The 20,921-nt window shown below is 38.0% G+C and overlaps 1 protein-coding gene across 1 annotated transcript in view; it reads right to left on the bottom strand.

Annotated features, from left to right (window-relative positions):
• The window catches only part of LOC112147462 (potassium/sodium hyperpolarization-activated cyclic nucleotide-gated channel 2), a 34,701-nt gene that overhangs the window by 12,510 nt on the left and 1,270 nt on the right, over nt 1-20,921 (bottom strand). Inside the window, exons 2-4 of the mRNA XM_024273871.1 lie at nt 18,260-18,683; nt 16,240-16,401; nt 6,153-6,371 (exon numbers count right to left, since the gene is read on the bottom strand). Coding sequence (XP_024129639.1) covers nt 6,153-6,371; nt 16,240-16,401; nt 18,260-18,683 — 805 coding nt within the window. The remainder of the gene's footprint in view (nt 1-6,152; nt 6,372-16,239; nt 16,402-18,259; nt 18,684-20,921) is intronic.

Below are 20,921 nucleotides of genomic sequence, written 5' to 3'. Positions count from 1 at the left end.
AAAAACATTATTTCCATTGAAGTAAATCTTTAATTCTTCCTCTAAACACTATTTTGGCCAAAAATAAAATTTCTGCAATGTCAGTATTTTAAAACAAGCTCAAAATAGTAGTAGCAGTCATTTTATTCTGTGTCTTTTTAGATTCAACCATGTTGCTATTTTACTTTAATACATGATTGTTTATCATGTATTGACTTTTGTGAGGTCATGTATCTACCTATTTGCCATAAATGTTTTTTATGTTTTTATTCTGAAATTAATCAAAACAAAAACCAAGACATTTCTAATTTCTTTTTTAACATCTCAAACAACAAAGTAGAAAAAACTTTACGGAGTAAATAAATTAAAAATGACTCAAACGTGCAGAAAGCATCTGTGGTTGATGTGTTTAATGTTTGTTGTTTTATTAATTAAAATATAATTAATTAGAAGAAGAAAAAAACTTTCGCTAATATTTGTCAGAGTCAGAATGGATGCACCTGAACATCTTTTTTATGAATAAACAAGCATTCAGACCTCATTCCTGGTTAAGTATTTTACTTGAATCTCACTGTAAAAGCTATAGAAAATAAAAACATGGTTTAGCGAGCACATTCAGAGAAAAATTGATTATATATGTTTTTATGTTCATTCTAATGTCTGTTTAGAAACCCAATTTCCTCTATCTAAATGTTGATTTCCTAAAGATTTATCTCTAAGTTTTGCGTGATATGCCTTTTTTCTTTTACATCTATTACGCAGACTGAACTTTATTTATGCTTCTTTGTGTTTTTTGATCTTTTTTGGGTCTCTTTTGTTGTTATGGATGAAGATACCGACTGCAGATGGTGACACTGTTAATTTCTGTAATTCACATAACCCCGACGATGAAAGCTGTTCCCTTTCAGCTGGCTCCTTTTTCATTTCTTGGTAATGTCTTTATTTTTCTCATCCCATTTAAACAAGTTTAACCAAATAATCATTAAACCTATTTTTGATTAATAATGACTTTCCCGACACAAGAACAACCTCTTCTTTAAATATGTTATGCAAACTCTGACCGTTCCACTGTAATCTAGGTTAACTCAGCAAAAAAAAAAAATATATATATATATATATATATAAACTATTTTTAATGCTAATCAAAGTGAGAACTTGCTGTGGCAAATCACTGACACGCAGTCCAGGGGATCTGTCAGTTAAATCGGCTTTTTAGATGGTGGAATGTGTAGACTATTACACTTTGAATGGCTGGATGTGCAAAAAAATAAACCCAAGTTTGAAAACCCCAGACTTATCATGTTGTTGTCAGATTTTCAAAAGTAAAATACATTCAGCAATGAATCCAAATTTTGATGTCAAATCCTTTTTTTTAGAATTTCTTTTAGAAAAACTTTGCAGGATGTGCAAAAACATAACTTCAAGTACGAGTATGTGAAAAGTAAGAACGTTTTGTTTAGCTTTAACATTTGGACCAGTACAAGTTCATCAAAGGACAAAAAAACTTTTTAAATATAAAAATAGGCTCTAAAGCCTCCAAATAGCACACACTATCTTTTTTTCCCCCACTTTTTCATCTTGAGTGATAAAAACTGGCAAATATAAAGATCTGTATAAAAATAATCAATTAAAATGATTTTTTTTTTGGCTCAAATAATACATTTTTCTTTCTTACATGTCACTTTTGAGCCAGTCTTTTGGTTAGACTTAAGAGTTGGACTCTTGTGGAAGTAGCCAGCAGAGGGCAGCAATAAACATTCCCGCTTTTGAGCTTCCACATATATGTGCTTCCACTCCATAATTAAATGAATTAATGAAAACACAAACAAATAAACATTGTATACAAGAAATAAACCTTAAGTCAAAGTCAGGTCGATGCATGTGAAGCTGGAGCGTGAGTCATGATCCTTCATTTGCAACAGCATCTTTGTATAAATAGCTGCTAAGCTTCCATCTAAAAGCCCTGTAGTCACATGTTTTCTGACTTTTACAGAGCATTGCCTTTGACTTGAATTAGAAACAGAGCTGACTGCATCCGCAGCGAGACTGCAAGAGACAGCCAGCAACTCTGTTCTGCTAAGACCCTCTAAATGTTGAAATGTCACTTACAGTCCTGTCTTGAGGCATAACAAATCCACACAGCAGCATCAGCATCAGCCTCAGTGGCACTTTTATGCTCACTTCTTCTTCATTTCATTTTTTTATGTAACACACACATCTTTAACAGAAATACTAATCCTAGAGGGGGGAAAGATGTCTGACAGTTGGTCCTAATCACAGCTCCGGGAGACGGCACTTTTCTGTCCTCAGCAGGAAAATGTCTGAGATGGGATTATGAGTTAATGGAAAACGTTTAAATAAATTTGAATAAAGTACAGAAACTGACTGGATGTTAGTTCATAATGAATATTGCTAATTTTCTTTAAAGTTTAAACATTGATCCAAAGTTTTCTGCAGCTCACTAATTATGTCCAGTAGGGGTGTGACGATTGATTGATTCAACCATGTTGTGAGTTCTTTTAACTTTTAGAAAACAAGAGCCTTAGCCACAAAGGCTAAATAAATCAAGTTTATTTAAACTCACTAGTTACTATAGGAGTGAAATGATTCATCTACTAAGTTGATTGATCGATTTTTATTCCTAGAATCCAACCAGATTGATCTGTCTGTTATTAAATTGTTTTAAAAAGAAAAAAATCTTTTCAGCCATTGGGCAGGAATTAAGAGGGCGGGGCAAAGCATTGTGAGAAAGAAATTTGCCATCCTTGTCGGGATGTTCACTTATTCAAACTTTATATTTCCAATTTTGAACATCAGCATCAGATACAACACTTTTTACTGCTACTTTGGAACAGCGGAGGCATGCTGCAAGACATTTACTGAGGAGACAAAAAAGAAAGTACGCTGAATAGTGTTTATGACTGTCAGGAAAACGATGTGAGAACAATGTGTATCACATTAAAAGTATTTGGATGAGTGTTACGTCCCCAATGGGCAAACCTACCCCGAGTCTAGGGGGAAAATACAAACAAACAAAGCCTGCAAATCTAGACTACCAAGGTCCGCCCTAAACTAAAATAACAAAACCCAGCAGTGTAAGACTGCTGAGGACAAAGAGGGGAAAAAGAACAAAAAACTAGTAAAACCCAAATGCTACACAGCTCCGCTCCCTGCCCACCTTGGTGCGGCCTCCTCCGCCTTAATTACCTGGCAGGTGCTAGCTACGATCATTTGCCCCACCTGCCAGGTGAGCAGAATGGAAGGGCATGTTGAACACAGGACATAACAATGAGCATACAACCATGTTTCCACATTGGTTCCTTCCTTCTTCCTCTGTTCAGATCCAGTAATGACTGGCTAGAGTGGCTGATCAAACTCAGAGAGAACCTGAGCTCAGTCCAACTGGAAACAAACTAGGACCACCAAGAAAGATAGATCTGAGAGCCGTTCCTGGAAAATTTGTTCTGGATTATTGAGGAAAATCACTTTAAGCAAACCAAATGTGTTCACTCTGAATACACCCCTAAACATGAATGGATTCGCCATTAATTACAGGCATTAGTACACATATTCAATTTGCACTTGATTATCTTACAAGAAATACAAGGAATCTGGAAAACTTCACCTGTACGGTTCATAACCAGGTATTTATCTCTCAGTCACACTGATTGAATCTTTGGTCAAAGATGTCCTGGATGAGTTTTGAAATGAACCAATATCCACTATGAATTGCATCATCAACTACAAATTATATGAATCAAATAATTTTTTAAATGTGCCATTGCCCCCCTAATATCAAGTCCTTTCACTTCTCAGACTAGAAACCTGAAGGGAGAACTTGAACTTTCAAACAGCTGCAGTAGAATACAAATAGGGGGTTAAATAAGAGTTTCTTTCATTTTGGGTTTGCTCTTTTAGGTGACCCTAACTTTAGAAGACTTGAAGACTCTCCAGTTTTTCTGCTCTCGATGATTCATCCAGCTGAAGTTCCTCCCCGGAAATTAAGAAAAACACTTCCATTCAAACGTGAAAGAGACTGCATTCAGAAATCCAGGACTCCAGGTTTCCCCTCCCCCTCGTTTTGTTCCCTGAAGCAGGCGGGTAGCAATAGCACTGCACCTTTCAAGGACACCATATTCAGACAGGATGAAAGAGAAGGGAAGAAAAGAAATGTTGATCAAGAGGTGAGAAGACAGCATGATGCAGATGAGGAGGAAGCGGCAACGCAAAGAAAGGAAGAGGAGAAAGGAGGAATGACATCATGTGAAGTGGGATGGGTGAAGATGGAGAGTGCAGGTGGAGAGAGTGAGTTATCGGGAGGAGACAAATAGAAAGGCAGCCATGGCTGCTTACGTCACCTTCAGAATGACATTGGCAGGACACGCCGGTCTGCTGCCTCATCAATTCTGCTGCTGCTCGAGGGGACAACGCATCGCCTGCGCACGCTCGTGCACGCCAGCACACACACACACACCGCACTCCCAGCCTTGACTCTACCTGGCCGAACACACCCGCAGCCTTCAATTGGCTGCTGACTGCCACCACCACTCCCCCCGCTCCCCAGCCAGCAAGACTCTGCTTGGAAACAGAGAGCTTCTAACACCACAGGCCACTTCTGCAGCCTCCATCCACAGCACTCTGACCTTCTTCTTCATAGAAGAGCTTCCGCTTATGTGAGGGAGTTCAGGGTGGTACTGATTAGCCTCAACAATTAGCTTTAGTGTCAGTTAACGTTGCTCATCTTCCTGTATTCAACATAGAACTTTTCTACATTGTTGCTCTGCTGATGGACAAGACATAAAAAAATCACTGATAGAATCATAAGTTTAAACAAGATTAAAAGAATCATATGAACTGAAACATATCCAAGCTGTTTAATGCCATTTGCCGTCCATATTCCTTAATTTACTCTTATTTTTATATAAAGAAATGCAACTAAAATCTATAAAAGACAAGCAGAATAGTTAACTTTTTAAGGAGATGAACATAATTATCTTAGAAAGATTTTCAGATTGTCTTTATTTTCTAAGTTTTAGAACTTAAAAAAAACACTAGCTTGTAACTTATCTTTTTTAGTGTTTAAAAAATATTTAAAATAATAATAAATAAAAGATAAATGAAAAATTGAAAAAAACTCACACAGAAGACCAACCTAAATGTATTTTTCTTATATTGTGTTCCTCCATAGTCAAAAAATGAAGTGCAACCTTTATCTATATTTTAAGCAGATTCTTTGACGGGCAACATGGCGCCAGAAACAATCTCTAGCCGGAAAGGGAAATTTTGCAACTTTAGCCAGATGCGTAAGCAGAAATTTCCTAAACTTTAGGAAACCCTTTCAAAAATTATTTTTTAAAAACTTTTCAGAATTATCAGCTTTTAAGCGTCTAAATGCAAATAAGCTAGCAGTCTAGCAGTTTAGCATGCAAGATAATCTTCAAACGGGCAAGAGAACATATTTTTTTTTATTTATTTCAAATCAATATTAAGTATTCAAATTATAATTACACACATTTGAAGAAAATGCAGGCGAAATGTCGCTTTTTCTCTGTAAATCAGCTGATCAGAGCCGGCGAAATGACGTTTTTTTTTCTCTGATTCAGCGATTCTTTCGCTAAATTTCCTCCATCCATTTTCTTAACCCGCTGTATATCTGTTGGGGTCATGAGTTGCTGCAGCCTGTCCCAGTTTCTGTTGGGCAGAGGCGAGGTACATCCTGGACAGGTCGCCAGTCTGTTGCTGGGCCACACACGCTGAACAATTCATTGATCAGGTTTAACACTTGCATGACTTGAAGATCCTGCTTTGAAGACAGCAGGGTTTAGTTTAAAGAGGCTCCTTTAAGCCTGATTAGGAAGAAATGTATAGAAAAAAAATCATGTTTCTGAGAAAACCCTCAGGATTAAGATCAACCGGTGGACTTTTGAGTGTTGTCTTAAGGTTTTTACTTATGTAGCGTATCTCTTTAATAAGGTTGTCAGTCTCAGAAAAAGTTTTCGCCAATAAATGAGGTTTCATGTTAGATATGTGGATTTTCTTTTTTGTTACGGCTTTGTAGAAGACTGTGTTTGCCAAATGTTGGTGTGTGTAAATATCAGAGTATCGTGGGACCTTACATTGAAAGAAAGAGAAAACAGAGAGCTTTATTACTAAAAAGGGGGATGTTTCCTTACCTTTTCTTGATATTGCCGCCTGGAGGAGTCCAGGGACTGAATCAGAGCTGTTGCGTGGCCAATGAAAACAGCATAGCAGGTAGCTCCTACAATCATACTCAGCATAGTCAGCCAGATATCTGACAGACTCTCGGGTGCCTGTCGGCCGTAACCAATGCACAGCATGTGGCTCATTGCCTTGAAAACGGCAAAGGAGTACAGTTCAGACCAGGTATCGTTCTGTCGGCAGAGAAGAAAACGAACAGTTAAAGACAGCAACAAGACATAAAAAAGGCATGTTTTTACATCACGGCAAGACACTATAATAAAGCTTTGGGGACAGTGTGATCATGGAACATCCTGGAACTTGAGGGACGAGAACAGAGGAAGGAAATTGGAAAAAGCATCAGGGAATCCTTTGAGGCCTAATCAGTGAAGTAGAGACGGTTTGAAAATTATTTCCTCAGAGAGGAAGGATAATGAGAGGTCATTAAATATGCCCTTTCAAGACACCGTGCCTAGGAATTTACTAGAGGCTGAGACAGCTACACAGTGGTCAAAAGGCTGCCAGTGAGGAGGCTGGTGGAAAAAAAAAAAAGCCTGACTGTAAACTATAAGGAGGTATCTTTGATGCTGTTTGATCAAAGTGCTTTTTCACTAACGTCTGGGCCGAGAAAACCCTCTTCACACAAACATGATGACTGGGCAACAAGCTGCAGAGCACAGGTGCTTGTCTTCCCACCGCACAGAGCGGCTAAGAGGCTTTTAGGATCCCAAACTCCATTCAGGAAACCCCACAAGTCAGCTGTGAAACTACATCTGTTTGCCTAAGGAAACCTGTTTGTAAAGGGAACATTTTAAATAAAGAAACTCTTCTATTCACTCCTTTCCATCCATTAATACTCCGTCCTCATTAAATGAGTACAAACCTGCACACAGGTCACAGCCTGCAGCCACACATTAAAGGAGCTTTTGTTTTTATCTTTCGTCTTTGCTAAATCACTGAATTCCATCAGTGTATTAAGATATGTCACATAATAAAATGTGGATTTTTTGCGTAAATTAATAAAATGAAGTCTATTGTAGAAAACACCTTTGATATTATCACATAATTTCAATGTATTAACAGTCTGAGAGTAGATAAATATTAAAATAGATCAGCACAGAATTCAGTTTATTTAAAACATTCTAGTTGATTGTTGAAAAAAGGATGACAAGACAAATTTAAAAAAGAATTAGGAAAATTAGAGGAGTATATCTTTCCCTCTCATAAAGGATTCAACTAACCTTTTGGCCATACAACACAGTCCGAATCTTTAGCCTAAAATGCTAAAATCTAGATATTTCGTATTCATGTGACATTTAAGGCTATAAATAGTAACACTCGTCATTTAACAAAGAAATTGATTCATGTATTGACTTGGAAGAAACAAGCTTATGATTGGACAACTTTTTGTTTGCAAAGTATGTACATAAAAAGATAAAGATAGTAGGAACAAAAACAAAGAAAAACTACAGTTTGCCAGAAATTGAATATTTACATCTTGATGGATTTTATACCTTTTAACAAACATAATCTGTGGTTTTCAAACGATACGATTTTTGATACGTATCTATTTTTTACATCCCTAACCGATACTGCTGTTACCCCCCCCCCCACTGCCCGATTGATTTTTCGATATGTATCTAATATCTTTTACATCCCTGATGAAAACTTTGGGAAAAAAACATCACGAAAAATCAGCAACTATATCAAACTATATCAATATTTTGGCACAAATCTCCACAACTTTCTAGATTTAATCAGAGTGGAGTTACTCTAAAATAGTAACGATCTGGAGAGTTCTCAACCAAATAATGATAAGTAAAACTCAAAATTGCTTTTGTACAATTACTGGCATAAAGCCCAATGAGACAATTGTTTTGTAATATTAGGCTGTATAAATAAAATTGAACTGAAAATGCAGTTTAAGTACAAATGACTCAATAGTGTTGAGTAACAGCTTGAATTGAACACCTAATTTATCCCTGAAAATGCTTTGTTTTTAAAATAAAGATGGAAAAAAAGACTTTTAGTGTTTCTCTGACATATGAAATAAATTGTATAAACAAAGAAGTCATAAAAAGTTTAAGACAAAAGTTATGATATCTTGATCTTTTAAAACATTAGTAGCTTTCTGAAGTTCCTCCAATCAAATATAGTAAAAAATACATCTAAAATTGGGATTTTTGTTTAAATCCTCTTTGCTTTTTGATGACAAACTTTTAAGAAATAGATTGCCCTTTTTTACTGCACAATCTCTAATGCCACTAACATGTACTGCCTCAAGCGCTTTAGTCCAAATTCCCTTGTCAGCTTTTATTTAAACCTGACAATTCAGATTCTGCAAACCAATGTCCACAACACGCTTTTAATAAAGCTGAAACTATTAATTGTGAGGGCGGCGTTCTGTTTGTTTAAAGTTTGGATGAAAGGATTGAAATTTGCCAGCATCACCTGTTTGGTTTTTGCTAAAATAATGAATGCTTTCCTGTTTGTTAGCACAGGCAGCGGATAATCAGCTTGAAAACACGCTGAACAGCTTTTAACATCTTCTTTAAAATCACTAGTTTGGAGCTGCTGTTTGAATTATTGGAAAACTTCAATCATGACAAAGTAATCAGGACTCATCCTCTGGGGAGGCATGAAAATCTGTGTGCTGAATTTCTAAAGCGCCTCTCATTCTGTTCATTTACCTCCCAAAGTCTCTTTGCTCCTTCAAAATTTGAATTTTGTTCTCCTCATAAAGCACATTTTTTCGTGTCTTATATTGGCTTTGATATACAGCAACTTTACACCTTTAACTAATTTATTCGTGGATCTTGAATGTGAATATGCAGATTCACACAGCTGCTATCTTCACCAGCTGCTCGGCTTTCGTTTTGCTTTAACCCTGTAAGTCTTCTGTGCATCACTGTGAGTTCTGAACATGACTGAACCAAAATCAGAGGAATCATCGGACTCTCACAAGGTCATCTGCAAGCCTGTTTATCAGAGCAGAAATGTGCCGCGCAAACTTGACATTTTAAACTTAAAAAACAGCCACAAATACTAGATCAAATCTGCAGTCTGACTTTTAAGAAGAGTAAATGTGTAAGTGAGACTTTTAAGGTATAAAAGTGGTTCCAGGTTCATTACTGCACATCACCTCTGTAGTTTGAAGACAATTCCTTAGTGACTGGTTAAAGTTTAAGATCTACATCAGTTACAAAAATGAACGATGTTCTACTTCTGATATATTTATTAAATGTAATTTAAATCTGATGAATATTGGGGTTTTGGTGTGTTTAACAGGCTCTTGTGGCATTTTTCTAATGACGGAGGACATATAAAAAGAAAATTAAAATTGCGTTTCTGAGTATTTCTTTATTCAAATCAGTGTGAATCAGGAGGAGAGACAAAAATACAGTTTGAAAAAGCGTGTAAGTGTGACAAACAAGTTATTATGGCAAGCCACAAGATCCCTACTCAGCTGCATTCTATTTGTAGACATCTAGAGAAAAGGGTTATTCCTCACCACAACTCATCACGCAACTCAGAGGTGAATTTTCAACAAATTACTGAGAAACTATGTCTTAGAAAGCAAGTTTTTTTTTTGTTTTGTTTTGTTTTTTTGTGGCTAGAAACAAGCAAAATCATATATATATGTTTTTTTTTAAATTGGGAATGCATAAAAAATAAATCCAAAGCTGATTGGAGTGAGATTTTAAAAGTTCTTAAAACAGCTATTTTATGTCATTAAAATTTGTTTTCTAAGTTGGAAATGTGCAGTCATGTTTTCTAACTCAAATGAAAGTAAATTGCAACAAAAATCTGTCAATTTAAACATTTTTTTCACATGAAGTTTTAAAGCTTTTCACAAAGTGACCTGTTGTCTGCTGTTTTATTCCAGTCTATCAACCCCATAAAGTTTAGAGGCTAATAATTAATGATTCCCTAATTTCTGCTGTTGATCATCCTCTCACATTGATTGAATGTATATTTTCAAACACTTGTAGAAAGATAATCTGTTTAGATTTTAGTCTAATTTTGTAGAATTCAAAAATTTCATTCAGAAAAAAATGTAAAAATCTTCTTTGACTTTTTGCATAATCTGATGTTTGTTTTCCTCTGGAGCAGGCGTAAAGCACAGAACTACCAAATGTACGCTATTGCAAGAACATTTGTTTTTGCGTAACCGTGTGCGACCTCCACGGAGTCCCGGAGACCTCCCTCGCAGCCTCGCTCTGTAAGTCAGTTTGCTCCACCGCTGAAGACACAAATCAGAGGAGTGGAGCCGGGATTAGCTTTTATGAGCTTGGCAAGAGCCTCACAAGGCTGCCGAAGACCAAAGTCTGCACTCAGTGACGCATTAAATAGAGCTTAAAAGAGTTATGCACTTTTCTTAAGTGTTGCAGCTTCTCTGAGTGTGCACAAAGAGTCATTCAGTAGTGGGAGTGAAGAATGCTTTTATATGTGAGGTCTAAATGTACACAGTTTAGGACAAATGGTTTGAAATTTCCTTTACGCATCTATCAGTCAAACGTCCTTTCTATATTTGGCAAAGTTTAACTTTTGGTTTCTCAGGATATTTATATATATATATATTTTAAAGACAGTTTGACATTTCTTGGAACAAGTTCACCCGAGCGTCTGTGCAGCTCATTACTGCTCGGACGAATATGTTAAATCAAATCTGCAGCCGACCCACGGCGCCGTATTTACTGCTGTTAGTAAATAAAGTGATTGAACACCATACATAGTGATTACTAGCTTATCTCAGTTTCCTTGCTTGCAGGCCGTCGCCGTGCACCGCCCCTCCTGCCGAATTTAGAGAGGAATAATGGGAAACAGACATCACAGCGGTGTAGACACTAAAAAGGACGGGGGTCGTAATTACGGCGTTTAAACTTTACACCTTGTGTCTGTCACCTCTGACGCAGAAACAAACTCTGAGGCGGAGAGATGTTAGCTAAATGTTAGCTAAATATAACACAGGGATGGAAGTTGGAGAGCAGCGCTAAAACAACTCCCCCAGGTAACAGAAGTTTGACAGAATCCAATTACTGGTTGGTGGATGTCATTCAGAGTAGATGTGAACTCGACGCCCTCCGAGTTCTGCCCGAGGGCCCCGCACCCCCAGAGCTGCTGTGGGGAGCAGAGTTGATGGATGGCCTGGCTGCAACACAATGGCTAATGTTAAAAGCTGTCAGTCGGAAGGGGGGGGGGGTCTCCTGCAGGTGTATACTGTCGGTGCCGGCCTCTTCGTTTGATTGGCAGCTCTCTGGAGAGCGACTGTCTTTGATCATACAGTGAGGAGGGGTCAGTGACCCCTGCTAACCCAAACTTCATCGTCCTGAACTTCAAACTCACACACAGCACGGACTTGAGCGTTATGCATCATTTATGAGGATTTCATTATTCAAATTTCAATGGGACTCCGAGTGGATTGCTCTAGAAAAAGGGAAAGCCACAAGAGTTATTGTGAGTTTGCCTTTATGAAGAGGCTGCACAAATAAACTACACATTGCTGTGTTTTTTATTTTAGAGTTATTTTAGGGTTGTTGGAAATTGTTCCCCAATCATAACCACATTCAGGAACTTTCAGTGTTTTGTTCCCCTAATCTAATGCTAGTCAAACATAAACAGGGAGGCATTTTCATAACCTCCATCTATGGAATTGAACTCACCATCTATCACCCCAATCAGAGGGTGGTCACTGATCTTTTTAAAAACTTTTTTTAGGGGGTTTTACATCATTTACTATAATTTCCTGCATAATTTCTTAAGTAAACAAACTAATTTACAGCCAAAAAAGTCATCTTTATGAACACAAAACATAAATGTGTAAACTATGCAAATAATTAACCCTTTAATGCATGGAGGTTATTACATTATACAGCTTTGATAGCAAATATATGACATATACCATGAAATACTGAGCAAAGAGAACATGCTCAATTCAAAAAGTTCCGATTTGATGGGAAGCTAAAGGTTGAGTTCATTATTGTTGCTTTTCTCACACTATTCTCAGGTCAGAGACATTGTCTCTAACCATGGATTTACCTATATAGGTAAAAGAACCACCATTACAACATTAAACCATATTTGAAATTATTTACAGTTATACCTTCAAATTAACATGAAATTACATTGATGTTTTTACTGAGCAACATTCATGATGTGCACTTTTGTAGAAAACTACGATATAACTTTTTTTTCTAAAAACATTATTTAGATGAATAAAAACATGTATCCTAATGGGTTTTATCATAATTCAGGCACGAAAGGGTTAATTATATGGATCATTTTTTCTAAAAGTGGATGAAAGGTGTAATTGATGAGTGAAAGTTTTAGCTTTATCCCTTGTATTTAGATAAATAGATAAAATGTTCAATGTTAAATGGCTTAATATCCTGAAAAAACACAATTTTAAAGTTCCACTTTTATCATCTATTTTCAAAGCATTCCCAGTGGTCTTTTAATCGTGATATATATCTTCCAATATTGGAGACCGGCATTTATTCCATCCATAGACAGTATATAGAGAGAACTGGACTGGTCCCAGAAAGCCAAAATCCTATAGACTTCTATAGAGAAATAAAGAGCTATTACTCAGTCATTCTGTTGTCCGAATAAGCATTCTTGCTCTAGTGTCTCTGTTTTTTATTTATTTATTTATTTTCTTTGCTAAACCTATTTTTTCTCCATCCCAAGTTATTCAAGTTATAAACTAGCCAATCAGATGCCTCAGTAGAGCATGTGGTGCCCGCTGGCCACACCCCAAATGTTTGAAAAGTTTGACAGATAATCAGACCAATCACTGCTTGCTAAGGGGGTCTAGTCCCAAGATGGCAAAATCGCGTGATATCTGTACTACGAACAAATGGCAACTGAATTGATTTAATTCATTGAAACCTGAGGTAACAGTTTGTCTTGTCCATCTCTATTCATGTCAATGATTCCATCACAGACAGAATAGTGATGGCTTATGGGACCATTTTGGGGTGAACCACAGTTGGAAGATATACACTATGACCTTTTTAGCCAAAATCAAATAACCTTTGTCATATTCTTGGACGGCGTTTTCTGTAGAGTGGCAGTTTTTCATTAGAAATTCACCTCTGAGCTGTGGGCTGTAGGCTTGGAGTAAGCCCCCCATTTCCCATCATCTATCAATTTACTCCCTCCCCTTAGCTAACAGACTCTCACTCCCTTAACCTAACATTATCAATGTACAGTTTTAAACCAAATACCACCTTGGAAGAGGAAAATGAAGATGTGTGTGGATGTATTTGTCTCCAACAACTACAAGTTTTTCAAAATAATTTTTTTCATCTGATCCTGATTCACAACGATATGAGTAAAGAAATACTCAGAAATTACATTTTAAAAACAATTTTCTTTATTTATGTCCTTCAGGTGAAAATAAAACCGAATTTTCATTGGTGGGTCTTTAATGGTTTTTCTAAATCTTTATCTAATTCTTCTCATTTTGTTTACTGAATTGCAGATGCATGAAATTATTTTCCAAACCGATTAATGATTAATTTCATGTCAAAAAGGCAATTATTTCACCAAAACTGACATTCTAAACAGTTCTTTTGCAATTTCTAGAAATGAATACAACAAATTGCTTAAAGATATTCTATAGCTGCTTTAGGTTAAACAAAACATGTTCTAGTTTTAAAGTATTACTTATATAAGTATTGATCAAAAATCTGTGTTTTTCCTTCCATCAAAATGCAAACTAGCATAGATCACTATTTATGTCATTTTTTTTTCTTTGGTCAAATTGCAGGAGGGCAATTAAAAGCGAGATAAATCTGACCCTAATTTGTTCTGGCCTGTTTGTGGACTTGTGTCTTCTGTCTGGGTTTGTGTGATCCTCCATCACTCAGTAAAAGGCTGGGTTGACAGACAGACCTATAAACAACCAGCTTTTATCTCCATGAGAGAGACAAGGCAACAAAGAGCCCAGCTGCCTGGCCATATTCCTCCCATCCCTCTGTTTCCCCCTTTTATCTTTCCTGTCATCACCCCACCGCCCTGCAGAGGAGGAGCAGGGGGATCCAGAGGTGTGCTAAAATCTTTTGTTTCTTTGCAACGCTTTTTTTCTCCTTTTTTGCGTCTGGCTCACAGTCTGCTGCAGAACGCAAAGGCTGTCTAATGCTTCTTGTCTCAATAGAACAAGGTCGTTTTTTAAACCTAAATTAGGTGACAGTTTCTTGGAAAATGTTTGATTATTTCATGGAGCTTGAACTTTCAGAGGATGATTCACCAAAGTTGATTCTCCTTTATGCCTGTTCGCTCTTACTGTCAAATCATTATTTTTACTGTTGTTGAACGGAGCGAAACCAAATCATTATTGCTCTGTCAAAGAGGTCAGGAATAAGAGTAGATGCTACCAATAATTTGCAGACCATTTTAACCTTATTTCTATGAACATGCTGTTGAGACATGGAGCTTTGAGCTGTTTATCTCATGCAGATTTAAAGGCCTAAAGATTAGAATCTTAAAAGTTTCAAAAATTGCTTTTTTAACCCTTTAGTTTCAGTCTTCATGTTCTTTGATTTACCGCAGTTTTTCAATCGTTAACTGTAATTCCAGTAGATTCTGAAGAAAAAAATGTCTGAAAAGTTACGGATTGTTACAAATTTTGTGTTTAGGCATCACCGGTGACGCCTCAGGTTTTACAAGGTTAAAGTTACAAAGATTTTTTTTTTTTTTTAATAGAATAAAACTTTTGATCCCACAAAGGGGAAATTACCTTGTTACCATTTATTTTTTATTTAATAATTAGAACATACACGTCATAAATCGGACAACATTTTTGAGTGAGGGGACAAACGCAGAGTGAAACAACAAAAACAAAACTAAAAAAATAAGACAATAATAAAACTAATAAAAGGAAAATAATCATTAATTTATTTATATATTATTTTTTTTCGGAAACTAAAGTGAAGTTTTCAATCTATTACATTTTGATTTGATTTTTTTGAGTTTCAATGATTCCAGGTTGAATTCATTATTAAATATTCAATTTTTTTTTTATTTATATTTTTTTTGATTGGGGCTCTATATATATTTATATTTGTGTTTGTTATATTTAGTGAGATAGAGAATTACACTTATACAGATTTTGTCTAATTGATTTTTTATTGATTTTCAAAGATTGTTAACCACATTTTTTTCCATAAGCAGAATAATCTGTAAATCCAGTTCAGTTTCTCCTCAGATCTTTTAAAAATCCTGACCCATGCTAATGTTCATTTTGTAAATTACTGTTTTGTGTGTTTTTACAACCTGCTATAGTGGGACGTTTCAAGGGGAAAATGAGTCATCCTTTTCCAGATCAGCACAGGCCGTCCTTCAGAATGCTCAGAGATGCATCCATCTATATGGTGCATTTGTATGCATGAGGGAGCTCAGTTGTACAACAACTATAAACACTGATCTGTGAAGGAAAAGTGATGCTTCGTCTCTGGCGGAGACGAAGCGAGTCCATGCGTGGTGAACGCCGGGGGTGCTTTTTATTAGACGGAAATGACTCTTCATGCTCTTTTGTCTTCAAGTGACTCAAATATAGTTGTCCCACAGCAATAATTGAGAACCATTCAATCACTTGGAGTACACCATAAGGAAGCATGAGTGTGTCCACATTGAAATCATTCATTATGTTTGATGAATCTATATATTTAATCTCTGGCTGTATTGAACCAAGTGTTTATCCTTTGGGAGATTCAGCTCTGCAAGGAGCTGAGATGTTAAAAAAAGACTCAATGTTTGGATTTGACACTGATGATGATGGAATTTGAGGGCTCTTTTATGCTGGTGGGGCATTTTTGTTTGCATGATTTGAGTCCAATTTAGGCCAAACTGCTTTATACAACTTGAAAAATGTTTTCTTTCTCCATAGCATCTAGAACAATATTTATCTGACAGAATCCATTTTTTAAAAAGATGTTCTGAAAATTGTACTTGGCTCAGCCTTTTCCTTTAGCTCACTTCATGGCAGTTCTTCCGTTTTTTATTTGCTGCCTGTGTGTTTGTGCCACTTGATGCGCGTGTAATCTTTGTTTTGCATACCTCCATCTTGTTGAGAGACACCCAGCAGTCTGAGGGGAATTCCTGCAGCATGGGAACGAGGAACTGTAGGCAGCCGTCCCAGTGACACAGCAGCAGCATCATACCAATCAGGTTAAAGATCCGCATCACCGCACTGGCCAGGTCATAGGTCATATGAAAAATCTGGATCGGGGACATCAGACTTAGCAGGTGTGCTGGAATCTCACACAGCTCCTTTGGTTTAATACGTGTTTGATTAATGACTCAATGAAGCAATGACCCATCAGGCCCAAACACAGCAGGAAGATATTTTTCACACGGAGATACACAACATCAGTCACACGCACAGGGTTCAGTCGCACTCAAGTTACTCTCACGCAAGCCTGCAGGCACAAGGATGCACAAACAACACGGACAGATATGTCATCACATACACGGACACACATTCACACATACCAAGTGATAGACAAGGCCCATCATGATCCTGAACAACTGATAGTCAGCTTCGTCTTTCACATCAATCCCCCTTAGTCACTAGGCAGTCACTTAGGTCAATCATTAGTCACCTGACTGACCTGAAGAAACCTTTCTGTGATGCTGCTAAACAATTTAGCACGTAGCATTTATCTCCGGAAGGTGTAGAAACATTGAACTGACAACGTCTTCCAAAATAAAACCAGCATGATGGTCTGATGAAGTCTGCTGTGAAGTGGGTCACTCCTTACTCAATGCAGCTGAGGGAGAAGTGATACTCGGTGATGGGGAGGATGAGAAATCCGACTGGACATGAATCACATGCACTGATCTTTCTAAATGCAGCTTTAACCTTTATGAGGTTTTCACTGTCAGCTTCCATCAGTCAGGAACTGAAAAAATACAGCATGTGATCATAATTTCTCACCGAGCTTGGACGAGGGGAAGTGCAGTAAACAAACATTTGTGTTGTTGTGGCCTCTGGATGCTTTCAGCACCATGGACAGCTCCATGAAAGCTGCAGACGCTAAACGCAGCTCCAGGCCCAAACGACTTGGTTTCAGCGTACGCTGTGACAGATATTGTCCGAGAAGCACAATTTTGAAGTGGTCACTCCTTGCACATAGTGTCACACTCCCCTGCTCATCTCCCCTCATTCTCCATGCATGCCAAGTATCACTTCCCATCATGCATCTGTGTGTGTATGTGTGAATATCACATCATATCTTCAGAAATCCAATTATCTAAAAGGTCAAGTGAGCAGCCAAGCCCCACTGTGCTGCTCACTACTGCAAAATGCCAACACCAGGCTGCCGATACCGGCATAAGGGAAAAGTGGAGGGATCCTATGACATAACTGGACTTCTAGTGTCCCAGGCTCTTGTCCTTGAAGTGAAAATGTTTTTTTGAGGAGTGGATTAGTGCTAACACATGTCCCTGACAAAATAAGACGCTTACGTCAAGGAAAACGAAGACATCCTGCCAGAAACTGGACTTAAAAAAAGCTAAATTTAAAAGATTATTTAAAAAAAATGTCCTTTCTGGTCACCCCTCAACCCTGCAGTCTGTAATCCATTAGTTACATGTTAATCACGGTAAATTGCTCTCTAGTGATGCTTATTATCAGTATCCTCAACCTCATCTTCCATTCATTTGGTACTTTAATTGGTAAATCATATATTCCTTGATAATAGGCCACTTATTAGACTTCCTGACATCACCTGTGGGGCCGCCAGCTCAGACAGCAATGGGCAAGAGAGGCTGGGATCGCGTGTCAACAGGAGTGATTAGGATGCAAAGTTTGTAGATCCTCAAACATCCTGCTGACATGACATTGTTTGTTTCTCACTAAGTGGCAGGTGAAAGCATCAATACTGAGCCTCCAGGTCAAGGAGAGCAGGCTGCCTGGAGCAGACAGAGAGGCAGATTGTTGCTTTGATCACGAGCCAAAAGCAGTATACTGGAGGAAGACATCTGATGTTTTACAGCCAACCAGTTTACGTCTCGTGCTGGAACAGCAATCAGCAAATGTAATGATGCCAGTCAGACACAAAACGTGTGCTCTTACCTCTTCCCATTGATGAATGTAGCGTATCAATCTAGAGAGCCTCAACAGCCGCAGAAGACTAAGGATCTTGGTAAAGCGAACGATCCTCAGGGCACGAGCAGTCTTGTACACCTCAGAGTCTATCCCTTTCTCCACAATGAGGAATATGTAATCCACTGGGATGGAGGATATAAAGTCTACAATGAACCAGGTTTTTAAGTACTTCTTTTTAATGGTTTTGGGGTCCAAAATAATGTCTGAGTTGTCCTCTATGATGATTCCAGTGCGAAAGTTTAGCACCAGGTCCATGAGGAAGAAGGTGTCAGAGACCACGTTGAAGATGATCCAGGGTGTTGTAGTCTCGTCCTTGAAGAAAGTGATGCCCACAGGGATGATGATCAGGTTGCCCACCATGAACAGCAGCATTGTAAAATCCCAGTAGAACCTAGCGGGTGTTTGCATGGTTGTGCGGCAGTGTGTGTGTGTGTAAACACGTTTAGATGTATGGGGATGAATGAGGAGACAAGAGGGGGAAGGGAGCAGAGACAAAAATAGAGTCGGTTAGGAAAGAGGAGAAACCATGAAAAGCCAATATGCTCTAGAGACTTTCTAACTTTAGCAGAAAATTGTATGCAGTACTGCAGGAATCTAAATTTCCTGCTTGAACATGCAGTGACAGGACGGTAAAGCTCTTTATTTTACTACCAGCCACCAGATTTAATAGCAGTTTTTGACAATATCACAACAAAAATTTGAATGTGGGGTTCATCTAAACTTGAATTTTATTGAAGTAAACCATAAACCACATGTGTCAAAGTCAAGGCCCGATGTTATCTTGTGCTTACTTTTAACTTGTATAATTATGACAAAATACATATTTTATGGAGAGTAAAATATTGAGAGTTATTTAAGGTTTAAGTTGATTTATTCTGGAGAAATACTCCTATTATTCATAATTATGTTAAAAAGTTACGGCTTTGTTTTACGGCCATTAACATGATCAGTTTTAAAAACAGGCGTCCTGCTAGATTTTTGAAATATTTTGGCATTTACTAAGACTTTTAGTGATTTCAGCTATCAGCTCCAGCGTTTTTAGCTATCAATTTCAGCATCTTCAGCTATCAGCACTAGCATCTTCAGTGACCAAATTCAGCTTACAACATTCATACTAGTGTTATTACAGTCGATGTTAAAAAGTTACAGTTTTAAAGTTTTAAAAATGAGCGTTCAATAAATATTTATCCTGTTCAGGCTGGGTCATAAGGTGTGTTTTGGATTTTGGCCCCTTGTGCGATTCAGTTTGACACCCCTGCCATAAACAAACATGCAACATGATTGCTTTATTGTATATATAAAGAGACTATATCTGTCACTTGTGTTTTGCACAGGACTCTAGTTGCATTTTTTGATTGTAAGGTTGTAGTTTTTGTGTCACCATCATTAAAAAACACCACAAAGTATTAGGATTACAAATAAAAGTTTAAGACTCACGTTCGCCAATCAAAGAAAGACGCTGTCAACACATGTCAGTAAGCATAAGAAACTAAAAAGACAGCTGTCACACTATTTACTGGCAGCAATTTGACAGGCTGGCAGGCGGGACGGAGGGTGAAAGAATTTAAGTTTGAGCCCATCAGAGAAAGCTCTGCAGGGCAGGTGCAGCGTTGAGTCATTACACTGCGACTTATGCAACAAAAAGCAACGCAATAATGAAGTATGAAACCTCCTCCATGATTGAAATCTACATTAATCTGAATAAGAATCTAGGAGGAGAGTGACAGGGGAGTCTGATGGCAAAGAGGGGGGAATCTCTTGAGTGGGCTATCATCAAATTACATCCTAGCAGTTGGGGATGTGTTTCAGGTGAAGCTTTTAGTCGAGTTTCTGCCTTCCAAGTGGGCCAAACCTGAAAGAAAGGTTCAAAGGTAGCGCTCAAACGCGCGAGACGACTCCAAATGAGAGGGGAGCTGTCCACTCCCTATGGTGCTGAAACCAGCCGCTCCATCCGAGCACAAAATAATGACTATAATTTAAAAACAATACGATTCTCTTACTCAAATAACACCACTGCGACTGATACATGTCGGATGTTGAAGCTTTATTGACAAGCGTTAGTCAGCAGGCGCCTCTCTGATTTGCATATGTCCTACTTGAATGACGAAATAGCGACTGGAGGTCCTGCTAGGTTCTGCGCGTTCGGGCCAAACGGGGCGCATCCGTCGATAAAAATACTAATAAAAGCGCAGGTTCTGGAGACCCGAACAGGCGGATGTGTCTCCAGTGAGCACGCTTTGAGCTTTTCGCACACTTGGCTCAAGGTGACATTCCATTACTGGGTGCATCGCCTGCACATATGCGCGCTCCGAGCCTCTTGTCGCATAACAGACCACACAACAGGTATCAGTTCTTTTTCAAAAAAAAAAAAATGCATTAAAACATGGATCCCGAATCGCGTGGGAGGGCTGTCCTCTATGATAAATGTGAGCGTCACGCAACGACAAGTAGAGATAGATAGCAGGCCTGGCTTGTACCCCAAAAATGCTACCCGTTCCAACTGGAGCAGGGTTTGTTTACAACCTTGAAAGGACACTAAAATCAATTTGCCTGACAACAGGTTGTTCTTTTATTGGCGATGCACTGACGGCAGCTTGTTGTCAAGCTTCCGATTGTGTACCTGAGCTGA

The sequence above is a fragment of the Oryzias melastigma genome, linkage group LG17 (genome assembly GCF_002922805.2).
Source record: "Oryzias melastigma strain HK-1 linkage group LG17, ASM292280v2, whole genome shotgun sequence".
Taxonomy (NCBI): domain Eukaryota; kingdom Metazoa; phylum Chordata; class Actinopteri; order Beloniformes; family Adrianichthyidae; genus Oryzias; species Oryzias melastigma.
This window is presented reverse-complemented; position numbering and strand designations above follow the sequence as displayed.